We start from the raw sequence: 17,230 nt of genomic DNA, 5'->3' as shown, positions 1-17,230 counted from the left end.
TGGAGATGTTAACGTTGGGGAAAGGATTGCCCCTTGTGGAGCCCCATGTTCGAGGCACCGGGGGTGAGACTGCTGGTGAACGGCCTCATACACAGATAATTTTTTTTGGGGGGGGGGGTTCAGTTGCTGACCTCCTAGGGTGGTCTGTAGATGTGATGGAGCTCTGAGTTCTCTGTTGAGGTTCGCATGACAGTGTGGGAAAGAGAACCGGTGCTCGACGCACTATTATTTCAATTTCTCGCCCTCCGAGGACAGCTTGGGCAATGCTTGGCTCACACGTCCGCTTGGCCACATCCTAACGGCAAAGATCTATTTTGTCTCCAATCGATCCGTTGGCCCTTGTTCCGCGCTTCCCTTCAGGTTTGGTTTCGGAATCTGGCTCCCCTCCGACGGGGAGGCCGCCGCACAGAACCGGCACGCAAAGGATCTGCGATCTGGCACAGAGTCGGTGATGTGCTTTCGGTTTCACGTTGGTTTGGACGGCGAGCGATGTGCAGAGAATGCTAACCCCCCCCCTTCACCTGCCCCCAGCATGTGGTTTTTGGCATCCTGTCTGCAGGCTGCTCTGGTGAAGAGTTCATTGTCTCCTCTTGCAGCGCATGACGAGCAACTGCGCTCTGGAGGAATGGCCCGCAATTCTCTTCCTGGAGAATGTATGTATTTCACGTTTTTTATGTTTGGGGAGTGTGTGTGGAATGCAGATTGCTTTTCATAAGCTTGGGCGAGTGTCTGAGCATGATGAGGCCTTCGGTTCACTTGACGCTTCGGCATTTCCAGCGTGCCGTGGTGCTCCCAGGTTAGGATCTGGAGGCCCGGGTTCAAATCCTATCCTTTTCCTCCACCTGGCCTTCCTCTAAGGGTTGTTGGGAAGGTTGACGGGAGGGTGACCGGCTGAATATGAGCCATCCGCGTGATCTGGCAGCCAGGAAGGCCAATGTGATGATCAGGCTGCAGCGCTAGGCGCATAGAATCTAGAGCGAGGGAATTTAGAAGGGCGTGTGCGTGCACACAAAAGCTTGCACCTGGAATAAAACGTTGCGGGTTTTAAAGGTGCCGTCGAAGGCAAACTTCGTTCGGTTTTTCAAGCGGCTGTGGAACGCGCGTGGCTTCCCTTCACCCCCAGCTGTTTATGTATCGAGCAGACGACTGTGGGAGCGCCATGCGGTCCAGAGACGAAAACATTAAAATTCTGCAGCAAGGGAACACCGAGCTTTGGCATCTGGGTTGTCTTGGAACGCCGGTTGCCCTTCCGTGCGTGCAGGATGCGTCGTCCCGCTTGAAAAAACCTCTTGGGGACGCAAAGCGGCTTGCATGTCCCTTTTCAGGAGCAAAATCATGTTTGCTTGTCAGCAAAAAGAGAGACGCCCCCCCCCCCGCCTGCCAGGCCCCTGAAGCGGAAGGCGTCCTGCAGCTCGCCGAGGGTCCCGCAAGGTCTCGGAAACGGCACCGTTTCCTCAGGTAAAGAGACATCGGCCGCTGCCGTTGCCAGCAGGGACGGAGACGGGTTTCTGCAAAGAGAGACCTGCCATGGATGCCTGTGCGCAGAACGTGAACTGGGCAGACGGCGGTGAGGCACACCTTTCAGTGATTGGACAGAGGCGTCTACGGTCCCGCCTACAGTCCCCGCCATTTTGTTCAGCTTTTCTGTCGGTCTCTTGCCTTATGGGGGGAGGAAGAGCATAAGAACAGAAGAGAAGCCATGTTGGGTCAGGCTAGTCCAACACTCCGTGTCACACAGTGGCTGCAACCCAGGGGCCGTCAGGAGGTCCAGCAGCAGGGCCAGACCTCCAGGAACCTGTCCTCTGTTGCCCCCGAGCACCAAGCATCCAGAGCACCCATGCTCCGGACAGTGGTCCACCTTGACCCTCGTGGCCGGCAGCCGCTGATGGGCCTCTCTCCCCCTCCGGAAGCTGTCCAGGTTCGTTGCTGCTGCCTCTTCCTGGGGCAGCAGATCTCACATGTTCATTAAAAAGCCATCAAGTTGACAGGGCTGTTTTCCAGGGTCGGCATCAGTGGCCGCCTCGATTGTTCATCCTGGCGCGAATGTTTGCCCTAGGGCCACCTGTGCCCGCTCACGTGCCCCCGAGCAACTCTGCAGAGGCTCGAGCGGCAAGCGGTCATTCTGGAAAAGTTTTTTGTTCTTTGGGGAAGCTCGCCTCTGGGTCAGTTCGGTAACAATCCCGTTTCTAGGCAGCCAATCGCAGATGTAAATCAACAGCTGGCCGTGGAGGAATGCCTCTCCCTAACGGATTCAGCCCAAGATTTCCGTTCCGGATGGGCTTCCCAGATGCAGGCTGGGAGCTGGCAGAGGGGCAGGGGTGGAGGGTTTGGAAAGGAGCTGTCAGACCTCCCCAGCCCAGGGCATTCAACGGGGTCCCTTTTCTCCTCTGAAAGGGTCGGGAAGCTCCTGGCTGCTTCCTGCTTTCCTGCCTGTGGATCCAGGTGTGACGATGCGCCTGGCTGCTGCTCCCTTCCTCTGAAAACCTAAATCGGGGGTGGCCAAGCATTGGCTCTCCAGGTGTCCATGGACAACATAGATGAAGGGGGGACTCCCTGGCGTTAACCTCCACCAGCCCGCTCCTGGCTCCACCCTCAAAGTCTCCAGGTCTTGTTTTAACTGGGGCCAAAAAAGTTGGAGCTCTAATGCAGAGATGGCAAACTCTAGTAGCTTGGTGAGATGCAGTAGGCAGGGGACCATGGAACTCCCTGCTGCAGGATGTGCTGGATGTGCTCGTGGCAGAGGGTAGTTTAACTGGCTTTAAAAGGATAGTGGGCAGATTTCCTAGGGAGAGCGATTTGCACAGAGATCAGCTAGGCACAAAGGGTAGAATCATAGAATCCTAGAGCTGGAAGGGACCTCATGGGTCATCTAGTCCAACCCCCTGCACCTCCGTGCTCAGAGGAGGCAGATCTCCGAATACCAGATCCAACATGGCTGCCGTTACATCCTGTTATCTTTAATGCGATCCTCCTTTAATGCGATTTGGAGCAGTATTTGGTGTCTTCCCCCCTCAGTTCCCTTCATCGTTTTGGGGCAGCCCTGCTTAAGAGGACTTGGCTTCAGAGCTGGTCTCCTCACCCTCCCCGGCCGCACGGAACCAGCGGCGCCTCAAGCTGCTAGTTCCTGCCGAGGGTGAGCTTTGGGTGTCTCCCCCCCCTTCCCTCGGGGGTCACCGTGCACTGCACGTGGCCGTCTTGCAGCTCTTGTCACGAACAGGAAGGAAGATGGAGTGAGAGCCGCAGCACAGGAAGAGGTGAGCAGCAAAATATTGTACCAGAGAGACAGCGAGAAAACACCTCAGCCGAAACGCCTTCGGCAGCCGTGCGGAGAGAAGGAAACCCGCCAGCCAGCAAGCAACCCTCTTTCTTTCTTCCTGGTTCTGCTTCCTCTGGATTAGAAGACGTCCAACAGGGATGCCAGATCTCTCCTGTCCTTAGCAAAGTTTCCCAAACCTTCTGGCGGCTTTTGAAGCAGGCAGTCTTTGGCTTGTTCAAGTCCCTCGGGGGATACACTTCCCAAACGCGCCCGTGTGGCTTGAGGACATCCTTGTACTGGAGATAAACATGTGGAGGAAAGTGCATTGAGCTCTGGCCGGCGCAGCCGGCTATGCCGGGGGAGAGAAATAGACTGGCGAATTCTGCAAAAAAAAAATACAATAAAAAAGCCAGGTGTTTGGAGAAGGTAGGGAGTCCGATGGATTTTGCGTGAGATTTTCTCTCCTTAGAAAATTGTTAATGGTGGCAAAGGAAGGAGCCTTAGAAGGCCTCTCCGGGTGGGATTTTGGCAGGTGTGTTTTTGACGGGGACAGGGCGGCTTGTGACACAAGAGGTTCGGAGGGTAAAGAAGGCCCCTGTGGGGCTCAACTTGGCTCTACATCGCAGTGGCCGTCTTTTCTCTGGCTTCCGAGGTTGCCGGGTGAGTGGCCCCAGGTAAGGCAGCGTGACTTCAATAGGCAGCTATTGGATTAAGCTCCCCCCAAAAGGAACACCTGTGCCCTGTCTTTCTCAGCGAGCGGGGGTGGGCTGGGCAGGCGAGGGGAACCCCATCTCTGGCCCTCCGACACAAGGTCTCTTGCCTCTCTTCTTCTCTTGACTTCTCCCCCTACAGAGCCAACTCCATGGAGACCCCTCAGCCCTGGTGTGATGCCAGCCCGGGCCTCGCTTCCTTGGAGAGACTGACCAACCTCCTGCTGGTGGAAGGCCTGACCGACCTACAGCAGAAGCAGCATGATTTCGTACAGATAGAAGCCACCAGGGGCGTGAGCCACTTCTCCAAGAAGATCCCACTGGAGAAACTCTTCTTGCCGCTGACCAGGTTCAGCATCCCTCCACGCATCCTGGTGACTGTCGGAGTCGCAGGCGTCGGGAAGAGCACGCTGGTTAAGCTGTTTGTCCACGCTTGGGCCAAGGGAGAGACGGGGAAGGGCTTTGAATTCGTGCTGCCCCTGACCTTCCGAGAACTGAACACCTACGACAAACTCTCGGGGGAGAGGCTGATGCGCCTGGCCTCCCCTCACGTCGCCGAATCGAGCTTTCCCTCGGTGGCCGGCGCCAGGACCCTTCTTATCCTGGACGGTCTGGATGAATTTAAGAGACCGTTGGATTTCTCGGACACCGTTGTTTGCACAGACCTTCAGAAGGAGATCCAAGTGGACTACTTGATCACCAACATAATCAGGGGGAATCTTCTGCGGGAGGTTTGCGTGTGGGTAACCTCGCGGCCGACGGCGGCCGGCCAGATCCCAGGGGGATTGGTGGACCGGATGACTGAGATCCAAGGGTTTGGAGATGCAGACATCGAGGACTTCCTGGGCCGCCTGTTTGTTGAGAACCAGAACCTCTCCAACGGCGTGAGGGAGCATCTCAAAGCCCACAAATCCTTGTACACCCTCTGCACCGTGCCGTCTTTCTGCCGCGTCTGCGGCTCCGCCGTGGGCTACGTTCTCAGGAACGCCGGCTGCTCCCTGGATGCCATGGCCCTCCCGAAAACTTTGTCTGAAATCTACTCGTACTACTTCAAAATGGCGCTGTGCGGCGATGGGCAAGCCACGCCAAAGGAGGCTCCCCGGATAGAACAAGCGGCAAACAGCAACAGCAAGAAAATGATGGCTTGCCTGGGCAGGCTGGCCTTTTATGGCCTGACGAAGAGGAAGTACGTCTTCACCGAGCAGGACCTGAAGACATACGGCGTAGACCTTTCCTCCCTCCACCTCGGCCTGTGCAACAGGCTGCTCCTCAAGGAAGAGATGCCTTTGTCTTCAGTCTATTATTTCCCCCATTTGACGTTCCAGGAGTTTCTAGCGGCCACCTATTACTACGCCTCGGCCAAACGGGCCCTGTTTGACCTCTTTATTGAGAGCGGCATGTCCTGGCCCAAGCTGGGCTTCCTCAACCACTTCAAGAACGCCGTCCAGAGGGCGCTGCAGTCCGAGGATGGACACCTGGACGTCTTCGTGCGCTTCCTCGCCGGCCTCCTGTCTCCGCGGGTGAACGGAGCCCTGTCCGATTGGCTCCTGGTGAGGGACGAGCAGCAGGGCTACCGGAGCCAGGTGGTCGCCGTGCTCCAGAGCCTCCTGGCCATGGACCAAGCCGTCTCCTGCAGGACCGTGAACCTCGTGCGGTGCTTGCATGAGATCCAGCAGGTGGAGGTTGCCGCCCACCTCGAGGAAGCTTTGAAAACCGAGAGCCTGGCGGGGAGGTTGACGCCGGCCAACCGCTCTGCCTTGGCTTATCTCTTGCAGGCGTCTGAGGCCTGCAGGGAAGAGGCCAACCTGTCCAGCTGCCTCGATCACCACTCCTTCCAGAGCCTTCTGTCTCAGCTCCTTTACTGCAGGAATCTCAGGTAGGACTCGCCATAGCAGTCCCTCCCCTGGTCTGTTTTCAGGGTAGGAGCCTGGCCTGGCAGATTGGTGTCTTTTCTCAGTGCTTTTAGCTGAGGGTGCAGGGGGCTGAACCGGGGAGCCTTGGTGTGCAGGAAGTCAACAGCTGCCCATGCTCTCAAAAGGAGACCTTCCCTGTGAGCTGAGACCCATTGAATTGGAGATGGGCCACCTTCTCCTCCCTCCTCACTCTCGTGGACAAGGCCCTAACCCTTCCATCTCACGCTGCCGCCTCTCTTTGTCTCAGGTTGGACAACAACCAGTTTAAAGACGGCGCCATGGATCTGCTGGGCAGCGTGCTGAGCGGGAAGGATTGTCACATCCAGAAGATCAGGTGATAAGATGAGCAATCTCCTGGTGGACCTGAATATCTCGCAGTCTAATCATGCTCAATTCACTTATTAATCCCATCGCGATCGTGAAATTCGCTTCATCTACTATTTTCAGTCTACCATTATCATGCAATCAGTCTATCGCTATTATGCAGTTAGTCTGCTATCGCTTAGTCTAACACTATTACGCAATTTGCTTAGTCTACTACTACCATGCAGTCCAGTCCTGCTCGGTTCTAGCGACTACTTGAAACAATCTAACTATGAGGCATTACATTGATGACATGGGAAAGAGATCCACATCAATTTCTGGGCCTGGCTTTTAGCCTTGTTCTCTCCCCCTTCCCAAACAACAAATCTGTATGTAATTGGTATGCTGTTGCCCCTCTTTAGCTACATGGAAGGGCAGGTTAAATGTAAAATCATTATTTATTTTTTCATTCTCCCCAGCTGCAATTGAGTGGGCTGGAAGATCAGATATTAGCATTTAGGGGGATTGCCGAATTGGCCTGCATAACTGTTGTACCTACTTAGTTTATATTATTCTACGCTTCCTGTGTGTGTGACTCTGCCGTACGATAAGTAATAAACAATAATTATATGCATCTCTTTATCAGCTTAGCAGAAAACCAGATTGGAAACAAGGGCACCAAAGCACTGGCTAGATCCTTGATGGTCAACCGGAGTCTGCTGGCACTGGAGTAAGTGCAGGATCTGCCTTCTGAAAGCGTCTCCACAATACGGAAGTGGGTGGCAATCAGCAGTCTACGGCTGATCAGACATCAGCTGGGAGGCAACCACGTGGGCAGGTGTTTTGCCTTCGAAAGTGCCCATCCTGTGGACACCTCTTAGGATATGGATCAGGTCATGGCATGAGTGGTTGAGCAGGGTCAAGGGTGTCAAGGGCAGAGCTAGGATGGGATCCTACTGTTTTTAAGCTTTTAAAAAAATATATGGTACAGATTCATTGGAACAGTGTTATTTGGGCTTCAGCAGCAGGACAACAGTATATTAAGGTCAAATTGACCATCAACTCACAGCTGACTCATGGCTACCACTCATAGGATTTTCAAGACAGTGACGTTCCAGGGTGGTTTATGTACGATATAAAATGCAAGGTTCAGATTAAAACCGGAGGAATACCAGAGGAATACACGCTTGCAACAGAACAGTGTAAGCGAGACCAAGAAGAAGCCGCCCGTGGTTTAATGAAGCCGATATACTTGCTGTGTACTTGTTTCCATTTTTTTTTTGCTTGCTTGGTTCGGAGCTTCCTAGCCACCAGAACAAAGAGTGCTACTCTAATAGAGGGAACGTCCTCCGAGAATAGAAACGAGGGTTGTTCAAGATCTGAAGAAGAAGAGGGAAAAGATGCTAGGCTAGGCTCTTGTCTAGAATTTTAGTGCCGGGTTCTTTGAAAACAGGGACACTCCGATGTGGAAAAAGCTACCAGTAATACATTGAACGCAACCCTCAATAGAAATCAAACCACTTCCAAGTCCTGTAAGTTTTTTTCTTGACGGCCGGCCACAACGGCTTCTGGATTCCATTCGCTTTCAAAACTTTATTTGGTGGCCAAGACTGCAGACAGAATCTCTTACTGTATTAAGAAAAACCTCGTTGAGTGTCCTAATCAGCCTCTTGAGACATTTTTCCGAGACCCTCAGTGGTTTCACACAAAGAATATCGCCCGGTGAGGTGAAACCTTCTCCGTCTGAGGGCCCAGCCTTCAATGTGACAACCTACTGGAGATGTCAGTTCTTATTTCTACTACTTTATTGAGGATTACATGCACTATATTATTGGTAGCCTGCTCACACAGAGGAATTCCCTGTATATGTGCAGTTGCTTACCTGTGTTGCTTTGTCATTTGTCCTTGTGAAAAGGAGGGCAGAATAATAACTAATGCTGTATTGTCCCCTGGAACTGGGACACCCCATAAACAGAGCATCCCCACGCTTGCTCAGTGGCCTCCCGTCCAAGGATGGTGCTGGCAGGGGCTCATGGTAATTGTAGTCCATGGCGATCTGGGGAGCCACAGTTTGGTCACCCCTGCAACAGAGTATGCCTTTATCACTCAATCATTTATAGTAACATTAAAAGTCAATAGCTAATCTCTCTAGTTAATGTTATCGCTCTGCTATGTAGAGTGAGGCGTTCCACAAAACGCATAAAATTAATGCGAACGTCCTTGAGTTGCGCCAGATTATTTTAGGACGCAGCGGGGTGATTGTCTCCCAAATGAAAAATATCTGAAACGGGCCTGTCTACAGCGTAAATATTTTCCATTTGGAGAAAGTCACCCGGCCGCATCGCAAAACACTTTGGCACATCTCGAGGACTTTCGCATTAATGTAATGCGTTTTGTGGGACGCCTCACGCTACATCGCAGAGCGGTAACATTAACTAGATAGATTTTACTGTTACTATAAATGATTGCGGGAGAACGGCAACTGTGTGGCTTGATGCTACACACGACACTTGGTTCTCAGCTCTGCTTTGGACTACACTTGGGGCAAGAAGACCACCGGTGGCCCTCCTAGGTCCAAAGGGTCGGGAGAAACCTGCCTTGCTCTACCTCTTGAAAATATACAACTCGCCCGTAATCTGGATCCATCTCTGGCACTGATGGGCACAGATGGCTCTTTTGAAAGGCGGAGAGCAGAGAAACAAGGATGTTTGCAGCTGTTGCATCAGCCAAAACAGGGGGTTACCTTTAGGTGGATTTTTGTCTGCAGCATGCGTGTTAATGCCTCCCTTTCTCCTCCTCCTGTCTTGCCACCTAGTCTTCGGAGCAATTCCATTGGACCCCAGGGAGCAAAGGCACTTGCTGACGCGTTGAAAATCAACCAGCGTTTGCTCTCTCTGAAGTAAGTGGACCTCCGTTTCGTTTTGTGGCCTCGGCGAGTCAACGTAGCGGTTAAACGAAACTTGAAGACCCAGGTTCAAATGCGGGCGCTACCTTGGACCTTGCTGGCTGATCTCAGGCCAGTCCTTTCCTCCCACTCTGCACTACCTTACAGGATTGTGGTGAGGCTTAAAGAAAGATGGATGGATAGACTGGATGCAAATTTGGGTGTGGTGAATGTTCAAACCCAGGACTGCCAACTTTGGGTTGGGAACTACCTGCAGATCTTGGAGGGGGAGGGCAGAATTCGGGGAGAGACTACAATTTATTGAGGTCGTGATACAACGCTCGCAATTATTCTTGTTGAAACTGGGTTGAAAGGCAATACACTGATCAACATAATCCCTGAACCCACCCCCCTAAACCAATAACAAGCAGGGTCCGTCCCATTCCCAGGGAAAAGTGCAAAGTGGACTCAAGGCCAGCCTCACCGGGAATGTCCAAATTCCCCTCCCCGACAGTTCCGTCCTCCCAAGAGAAAATTGGCAACTGCACTACACAAATGAGCAAGCAGTTCAAAACAACAGAAACTTTCCCAGACCACTGACAGATGATCATACACAAATGACCATGGCAGGAGGCCAACAACCAGGCAGATCCTGACACTACTTCACTAACAATGGCCTTTCGGGGAGAGTCATATCTGGGATCAAAATGCCGATGTATTCGGGATGGGGGTAGTTCAATCCTCCTCGGGATTCTAGCATGAGAGCTCTGCTGAGGGATCGGATCTTACAGAAAACTCCCTGCTTGTGAAAAAGTTAGCATGTGGAGGGAAAGGCTGGGCTCCCTTCCTTCCTGAGGAGCTAGCTTTTCGTGTGCAAAGGAGCCAGCAATTTGGGGGAGAATTCAGCCTCCAGTGGGGAGCAAAGAAAGAGATATGATGGTATCAAGAATCAGCAGCAGCAGGGTAAAGGGAGCAGGAGGGGGGCAGAACCGTGTCCAAACAGCCAGGCAGATAGGTATACTTTGAACAGCCCTAATCGGTAGCAAGGCCTTGCCCCTCGGTCGCCCTACACTGCAGAGGGCGTGGTCCCTATATAAAGCAAGTGCTCTTCTTTCAGCCTCCAGAATAACATGATCAAGGAAGACGGGATGAAACCCTTGGCCGAGGCTCTCGCCGGCAACCACACGCTGAGGACTTTGCAGTTGAGTCTTTTTCTGTGTTCTGTTCCGCTCACGCCTCCTTTGCCCATCGGCTCCTTTTTCTTCTGGGCAGCTGCCCTTTCTCTCTTACGTTCAGGCTGCAGGGTGGGTTACGGAGGTCTGCAGGGAACCACGAAACGACGTGAAAAAAAGCAAACGGGCGCTGGTCTGAGGTTTGCCGCTGAATCCCGTCCTCACGCATGGCCTCTCCTTTTGCAGCCTTGAGAAGAACGGCGTAGGTCCCCAGGGCTGCAAGAGACTTGCGGAGGCGCTGAAGAAGAACTGGGGCCTGAAGGAGCTCATGTAAGGAAACCCGCCTCCCGACCCCCAGATTGGCATGCAAGAAAGGGCCACAAGAGCCAAGCTCCTGCACACTCCCTTCTGCCCACCCACTCGCCATCTGCCTAAGTTCCTGGCATCGGCATTTCTGTCGGCTGTCCAGGTTCTGCTGGAAAACCTCCAGAGGAGGAGAACTCGCCACCTCCCGAGGAAGCCTGTTGGACTGAGGATGCACTCTAACCATCAAGAGAATATTGGCAACAGAGATGAAATTAAGACTTTCCTTTCTGGATTAGGTTCAGATGCTAGGAGATATTTTGCATGCGCTAACTGCTCTTTATTCTCCCCCCTCCTCAGACTCTCCGGTAACTGTCTTGGAGATGCCGGTGCAGCAGCCCTGGCGGAAGGACTGAAGGTGAATCACACCCTTTTGACTCTGGAGTAAGTCATCGTCCGCCTCATAGTTGTGTGTCCCCGTGTTGCATTTTTCTTCCCTGGGAACGAATCCCCGAGAGGTAGAAGAGCAAGAGTCCGGTAGCGATAAAGAATTCAATTTATCAGTCTGACGTTAGAATCTACGACATCCCAAAAGCAGCGGGAGGGAGTGTTACCCTTCCAGGACATTCAGTGGCTGACCTAACAATAACCGTCGTCTTACAATAGGATTTCAAAGGGAAATGAGAAAGAGAGACTACAGAACTGGTCATGAAGCCCAATACAACACGTCCTCCTGGACTGAATAGAGACCTAGGTTTCCTGCCTCATTACCCATGTTGATTACTAGGACCCCTCTGTATAGTGCATCTGATCCTGTCATGCCTCGTGCTTCTCTGCATTTGTTGTTTCAGCCTCCAGAGCAACTCAATCAGTGACGTGGGGGTCACGGCACTCATGCATGCCCTCTGCTCCAATCAAGGCCTCATCAGTCTCAAGTAAGTCCTGGTGGGGCTAGGAAGGTCTACATTGGGCAGCACAATACTGATGGGCGGAGGGCAAAAACTGGGGACACGCAGGAGCCTGAACCCCCAACACAGCCACTCCAAACTCCTTTTTGTTCTGGGGGGAGGGAAGGTGCACCTTCCAGCTGTAGCTCTGCTCCAGTGGGAAAGCGGAGAGACCCAGAGCTTTGGGAGGCTGAATGCACACTGCCCTCAGGTCCCGCCGGTCTACATTTTTTGTTCAGAGCGGCCTAAAAGAGACTCCCAAAGGACTGATGAGATTAGCAGTGTCTCTGGGCAGATGGCAAACTGCTGTGTCTTCAGTCTGCAAAGGCTGTTTTTCCTCTTTAGTTTGAAGTTTAGGCTGATTTGGCTGTCCCCTCCAGCCCCGGTGGGGTGTAGCGTTCGAGAGAGAGCTGTCATTCCCGTCAAAGGGATCCTGTCCGTTTTTACTCCCCCTCCCGATCCTGCTCGGCACCATCCGCTTCCCCGGAGCGTGGCCGCTTCTTCCTCCGCGAACCGATCCCGTAGCCGAGCCGGAGATCAGAACGCTACGCGGCAGCGAGTGAAACGGGGTGAGGCAGGGACAGCCGGAGAGGGCGTTCGAGGAGATGTTTGTTTTATTGATGGGTTGAAAATATTCCAACCTTTCCTCCCCTCTCGGCTCAAGACGGCTTGTGAATTATTCCGGAGGCGGTATGAATTATTCCGCGCTTCCGTCTAAAAGTAAACAAACGGCCACCTTGAACCCTGGGGAATAGCGGGGGGGAACGAAGGTTCGAATCAATACATTAATAAAAGTTAATCGGGCTGTTGCATCCCAGCCCAGGGGCAAAGCATCTACTTGGCCTGCAGAAGGTCCCCAGCTCAAGCTTTGGCTTTCTGTTTCTGCTTCCAGCCTGCGGGAAAACTCCATCAGCCAGGCGGGGGCGTGTGAGATTGCCCGGGCCCTGCGAGCAAACGGCACGCTGCAGAATTTGGAGTGAGTCCCGCGGTCAGAGCTCTCTGGTGCATTTTAGGAGCTGTTATGATGTGCCACTGCTTGCGCACTTAAATTGGGGGGTCGAAGGCACAGGTCGATGGGATGGATCTCGGAGAGAGGCTACCAGGGGTGTGTGAGAGTTTAGGAAGGGCAAGGAGAGGAGAGGGGATTTTATTTTATTATTCAGCTCGCCTACCGTCCCTTGGGCCGGCTCACGGCACTCAGAGAAAACCCTCGACACAACAATTAAAACGGGCACGAGATACTACAATTAACAACTGGCTGCCAGCCATTCAGAGAGATCTGGTAACGGAGTCAGGGTCTCTTTGCTGGCATAAGCCGATTTGGGCATAAGGACCAGCGGAGGAAGGCGGAGAGGGAAACAGGGAGGGGAGGAGTGAGGCATGGAGGGGGTTGATTGCTTTGGTCTGGAGGCAAGCTCTAATTCCAGGGGATCCCCCTGGGGACCTGGCATCCCGAATTGTGACCCCCCCCACACACTCCCTTCCAGCTTGGCTGCCAACCTCCTGCACGACGAAGGTGCCCAGGCCCTTGCGCTGGCTCTGAAGGAGAACCAGGCGCTCACTTCCCTGCAGTAAGTCACTTCCCTTCTTTTTTGGGGGGGAGGGTTGCACTGTTTGGGAAGGAGACCTTTTTCTGCGTGTCATTGCTCCTCCCCGTGGTCCAGGCTCGGTCTTTTGCTGCCCCTGGCAAATCTGAGGGTTCTTCCGCCAGGCCTGCTCCTCACACGCCCTCTTTTTTCCGTCCTTTCCAGTCTGCAGTGGAACTTCCTCCAGTCCAAAGCTGCCCAGGCCCTCGGCCAAGCGCTGCAGTTCAACCGGAGCCTCGCCACCCTGGAGTAAGTCTGCTTGCTGTCCCTGGCGCAGAGTCCTTCCAGCCCAAAGGAGAAGGGGGAAAATCCCACTCTCCCATCAGAATTTGGGGGGCGGGGGGGCGGATGGCGGAAATCGCAGCAACGGTCCTGGAAGGTAGGCTGACTGCGTGCTTCCGACTGCCCTGAGGTCACCTGGCATGTTTCTGGAGCTGGCGGCAGATCTTAAAGCACTGAATGTGCTCCCGATTCTGGGTCCTCAAGGCCCGGGCCAATCGGGTCGGGAGCCAAAAGGCGACTGGGGGAGAATAAGAACTCAGAGGGATGCTCCGTTTGCCAGACGGGGTGAGTCGTGCTGGCCTGCCTCGCAGGGATGTTGTGACAGGGACGATTACGCCCGTGCCGCCCTTGGCCGCTTGAGAAGGGCTGCGGGGCCAATCCCAGGAGCGTTTGCTCTGAAGCAGAGTCCAGTGGGATTTGCACCCAGTACTGGGCCGTTCCTGGATGGAAGAAGGGCGCTTCCCTTCCATTCTAAGGCCTCTCTAGTCCAGCAAGAGGAAGGGGACCTGTGCCGCTCTTGCTGCATGTGCCGTATTATTATTTACGAGTGTTGGGAGGATTATTCCGCAAGCTCGGTAACACTTCCACATGGCCCACAATTGCAAACCCCGGATGCTTTTCGGAGCCTAAATAACCAGAGCGGCTTGCTACAGCCCTCCCACCCACCCTCCTCACGCTTTATTAGAATCGCATGAGGGAGTCCACGGCGGAGGCGCTCTCAGACCCCCGGTTGTAAAAACAAGGGCCAAGTCAAGCCTCTAGGAGACGGGGGCAGCACGTCGCTTGTAAGGGCGACTCAGAATGAGTACACAAAGTGCTCCTCCGGCCGCCGGATTCCTGACGAGCAAATGCTCATAATTATCGGCTCTGCAGGGGCGAAAGAGGAGGGGGGAGTGACCCCTTTGCTGACGGGCGAAGGACAAACAAGCCTGCGGCCAGTTTAGCCACGACGATACCCAAGCGGGGACGTCTGGCGGGGGCCTGTTGCCGGGAAACGCTGCGTTGATTTTTGTAAGGAAGGAGAGCTTTTCGTGACCCGAGGGAGCCTCCGAGCGGCTGGCGGAGCCCTTCTTCTCCGCCTCTCCCCGAGAGGGCTAGGTGGGGCGGGGAGAGCTCTGAGAGAAGTGGGACTGGCCCAGGGTCACCCTGCTGGCTGCACGTGGAGGAGGCGTGGGGATTCGAACCTGGCTCTCTGGATTAGAGGCCGTCGCTGTTAACTGCTACGCCACGCTGCCTGTCTCTGGAGAACTCGTGGCACGCAAAGCATGATGCTTCAGGGCAGGGTGGAGAGTTTCTTACAGGGAAATTGGCTCGAAATGAGGCGCATTCTAGCTACGCAGGCAGATATTGAGTGCTGTTGTGGACCAGACAGGCGTAACTGCAGGTGCCTGGATTGGCTAAGGAGACTTCCCCGCAAGCAGACTCTCTCTGGGCAAAGGAGACGAAAATATTTCCACTACTGTCGGTCTCTATGTGTCCCCCCACCCTTGCCCTGAGCCCTTGCTGTCTTCCAGCTTGCAGGAGAACGCCGTTGGAGACGAGGGCCTGGCTGCCCTGGCGGCTGCCCTGAAGGCGAACTCCACCCTCACCGCTCTCTAGTAAGGGGGCCTGCAGGAGCCAGGGGAAAGGGGCTGGGGGGGGGCTCCAAAGCGAGTGGGGGTCTCACTTGGAGGAAAGGGAGCTAGTGAGGGGGGCTGAAGTAACTCTAAGGGACGCTCAGGCATCGGGGTGTGAAGGGGGAGAGGGTTTGGGGTGGGAGCAGGACCCCCAAGGGGATACAGTGGGTGCCTGAGTGGCAGAAGCCAGACTTTTGTCCCTGGGTCTGGGCCATCAGGTGTGTTGTGGGCCTTTCAGGAGCTGCCTTGGGATTAGGATCCTCTGTCCATCTTTGCACCCATCATGAGAGGACCAGCCGAGTCCCTTACCTGCCCTCCTCAGGCCCAGGATTGTCTTGGGAGGACCTTCCTTCACACACGCTAGAGCAGGTGTGGTGTGTGGGGGGGGTGCAAACTGGGGCTCTCCAGCTGTTGGTGGAGGCTCATGGGAATTGTAGTCCACTGACATCCTGAGAGCCCCAGTTTGGCCACCCTGCACTAGAGGGAGGGCTTGCTGAGCCCTAGCCGAGTTTCTCTCACCGTGTCCTCTTTTGTCACAGCCTTCAGGTGGCGCTGGTGGGTGAGAGCGGGGCCAGGGTGCTGGCCGAGGCCTTGACGGTGAACCGAAGCCTCGCGACCCTAGAGTGAGTCTCCCCAAAGCCTCTCCCCCCTGCCAGAATGGCTCTGCCTGCCGCTGGCGGGGACCGTGGCGCTCTGGTTTCGGCCACCGCACAGTTCTCGGCAGGCAGGCCACTGACGTTACTCCACTGTTTGTTTCAGTTTGAGAGGGAACGCCATCGGGTTGGCGGGGGCCAAGGCTCTGGCCAACGCCTTGAAAGTCAACTCCGCCCTCCGCAGGGTAAAGTAAGTAGTACGACAGCAGGCGGGTCCTGTGAATGGGAACGGCCTCTCCTCTCCCGTCCTGTCCAGGGGCAGGGGAGGATTTTTTCCCGATTTTGTCCATCTCAGTAACATCGGGCCTCGGGCTCACGCACCTGCTGCTCACGGTTGGGCTGTATCAGGATCTGCCTGGCTGCCCACCTCCTGCCACGATCCTGTCCGTGCAAGATCCCGTCTGTCAGTGAGGAATGGGCCTGGGAAAGTGAACTTTTGTGTAGTCTAAGTGGCAACTTTCCCTTGGGAGGATGGAGCTGTGGGAGAGGGGAGGCTCGGACGTTACTGGTGAGGCAGGCCTTGAGCCCGCCTTGCAAGGGTGATGTCACGAGCACCTGGGCGCAAAACTAGCGTGCGCAATATCCTGGGAAGACCGCCCATTGTCAGTTTCGGGGGGGGGGGGTTCCTGGTCTTATACTGATCAGTGTGTTGCCTGTCAAATCGGTTTCAGCAAGAATCATCGCGATCTCTGTGTCAGTACCTCAACGAACTGTTTTTGCTGCTAATGGTAAAGTCGATGGGGAGTCTTAACAGCTGTCAGATGCCGAATTCTGGCAGCTGCATGTCCAGAGGTGGCCTTAAAAGCTGCTGAGCAGACTGGCCCCCTCAATAAAGCAGTACTAGTCCAAGATCATCATCTTGAGAAAAGCCAAACCAATTCAGACAGGCACCTCAAACTTAGCACCTGGGAACAGCAGACTGCAAAACTACGGGGCCCGCGTAGGATTTAGCACAGAACTGGTTCGGCAGACTGTGTAGCATTTCTCTGACGGGCAACCAAATCAGAGCAGGGGCTGCGTGCGTCCGATCAGCCCCTCATGCCTTTCCCTTTGCTCCCCTCCCCAGCCTCCAGGAGAATTCCCTCGGCATGGACGGAGGCATCTGCATCGCCAACGCTCTGTCCGGAAGCCACGGCCTCACGTACATCAAGTAAGTGCCTTCCTGGAGAGGCTGCTCCAGTAAGCTTGGAGGGGGGGGGGGAACAGCCACATGCCTACAAGGGAAGACTCCCACCCAGCCCTTGCCCCCCCTATTGCAATGGGCCGTCCACACGTAGCGACTGGTCAGGGTCCGGACAAAACATCTGCTCATGAAGCTGAGCTCGGGCTCCTCTCCTTCCACCCTCCCAGCTTACAGGGCAACCGGATTGGCGAGTCGGGAGCCAAAGTGATCGCCGACGCTGTCTGTGCCCATGCCCCTGAGTGCGCGGTGGAGATCTGAGGAGGACTCCGAGGGAGGGAAACCAGGGCCCCCGAGACCCGGCGCCTTCCAGGGGGAGCCGGCCGAAGGAGCGACCGCTGAATCCGGGACTGTCCCTCCGGAGGCCGGAGAACGTGCTGCCTGCAGCTTCCACCCTTGGGCCCTTCTTACTTGCCTGGCTCGGG

At 54.7% G+C, this 17,230-nt stretch overlaps 1 protein-coding gene across 3 annotated transcripts; it reads left to right on the top strand.

Moving 5' to 3' along the window:
* Positions 1-579: 579 nt before the first annotated feature.
* On the top strand, positions 580-17,212 carry NLRC3 (NLR family CARD domain containing 3). Of its 3 annotated transcripts, XM_077316978.1 has the most exons (17): positions 580-653; positions 4,109-5,842; positions 6,127-6,213; positions 6,829-6,912; positions 8,998-9,081; positions 10,184-10,267; positions 10,485-10,568; positions 10,902-10,985; positions 11,393-11,476; positions 12,381-12,464; positions 12,976-13,059; positions 13,240-13,323; positions 14,871-14,954; positions 15,512-15,595; positions 15,732-15,815; positions 16,692-16,775; positions 16,976-17,212. In XM_077316978.1, exons 2-17 carry the CDS (start codon positions 4,119-4,121, stop codon positions 17,064-17,066), a joined length of 2,994 nt encoding a protein of 997 aa, XP_077173093.1. In that variant the 5' UTR covers positions 580-653; positions 4,109-4,118; the 3' UTR covers positions 17,067-17,212. The 3 variants fall into 3 exon arrangements, with proteins under 3 accessions (XP_077173093.1, XP_077173095.1, XP_077173094.1); XM_077316979.1 differs by lacking the exon at positions 580-653 and having other exon boundaries at positions 3,105-5,842; XM_077316980.1 differs by lacking the exons at positions 12,976-13,059; positions 13,240-13,323; positions 14,871-14,954; ... (2 more) ...; positions 16,692-16,775; positions 16,976-17,212 and having other exon boundaries at positions 12,381-12,871.
* The last annotated feature ends 18 nt before the right edge of the window (positions 17,213-17,230 follow it).

The sequence above is a fragment of the Paroedura picta genome, chromosome 17 (assembly GCF_049243985.1).
Source record: "Paroedura picta isolate Pp20150507F chromosome 17, Ppicta_v3.0, whole genome shotgun sequence".
Lineage (NCBI taxonomy): Eukaryota > Metazoa > Chordata > Lepidosauria > Squamata > Gekkonidae > Paroedura > Paroedura picta.
The sequence above is the reverse complement of the archived record's forward strand: the minus strand, read 5'-3'. Positions and strand labels throughout refer to the sequence as shown.

What these genes read in the sequence shown, in the direction of transcription:
- NLRC3 (XM_077316978.1), top strand. Translation starts at nt 4,119, where the DNA reads ATGGAGACCCCTCAGCCCTGGTGTGATGCCAGCCCGGGCCTCGCTTCC. An exon ending in TGGGGCCTGAAGGAGCTCAT is followed by an intron (nt 10,569 to 10,901) that starts GTAAGGAAACCC and finishes CCCCCTCCTCAG; the next exon opens with ACTCTCCGGTAACTGTCTTG. An exon ending in CGAAGCCTCGCGACCCTAGA is followed by an intron (nt 15,596 to 15,731) that starts GTGAGTCTCCCC and finishes TGTTTGTTTCAG; the next exon opens with TTTGAGAGGGAACGCCATCG.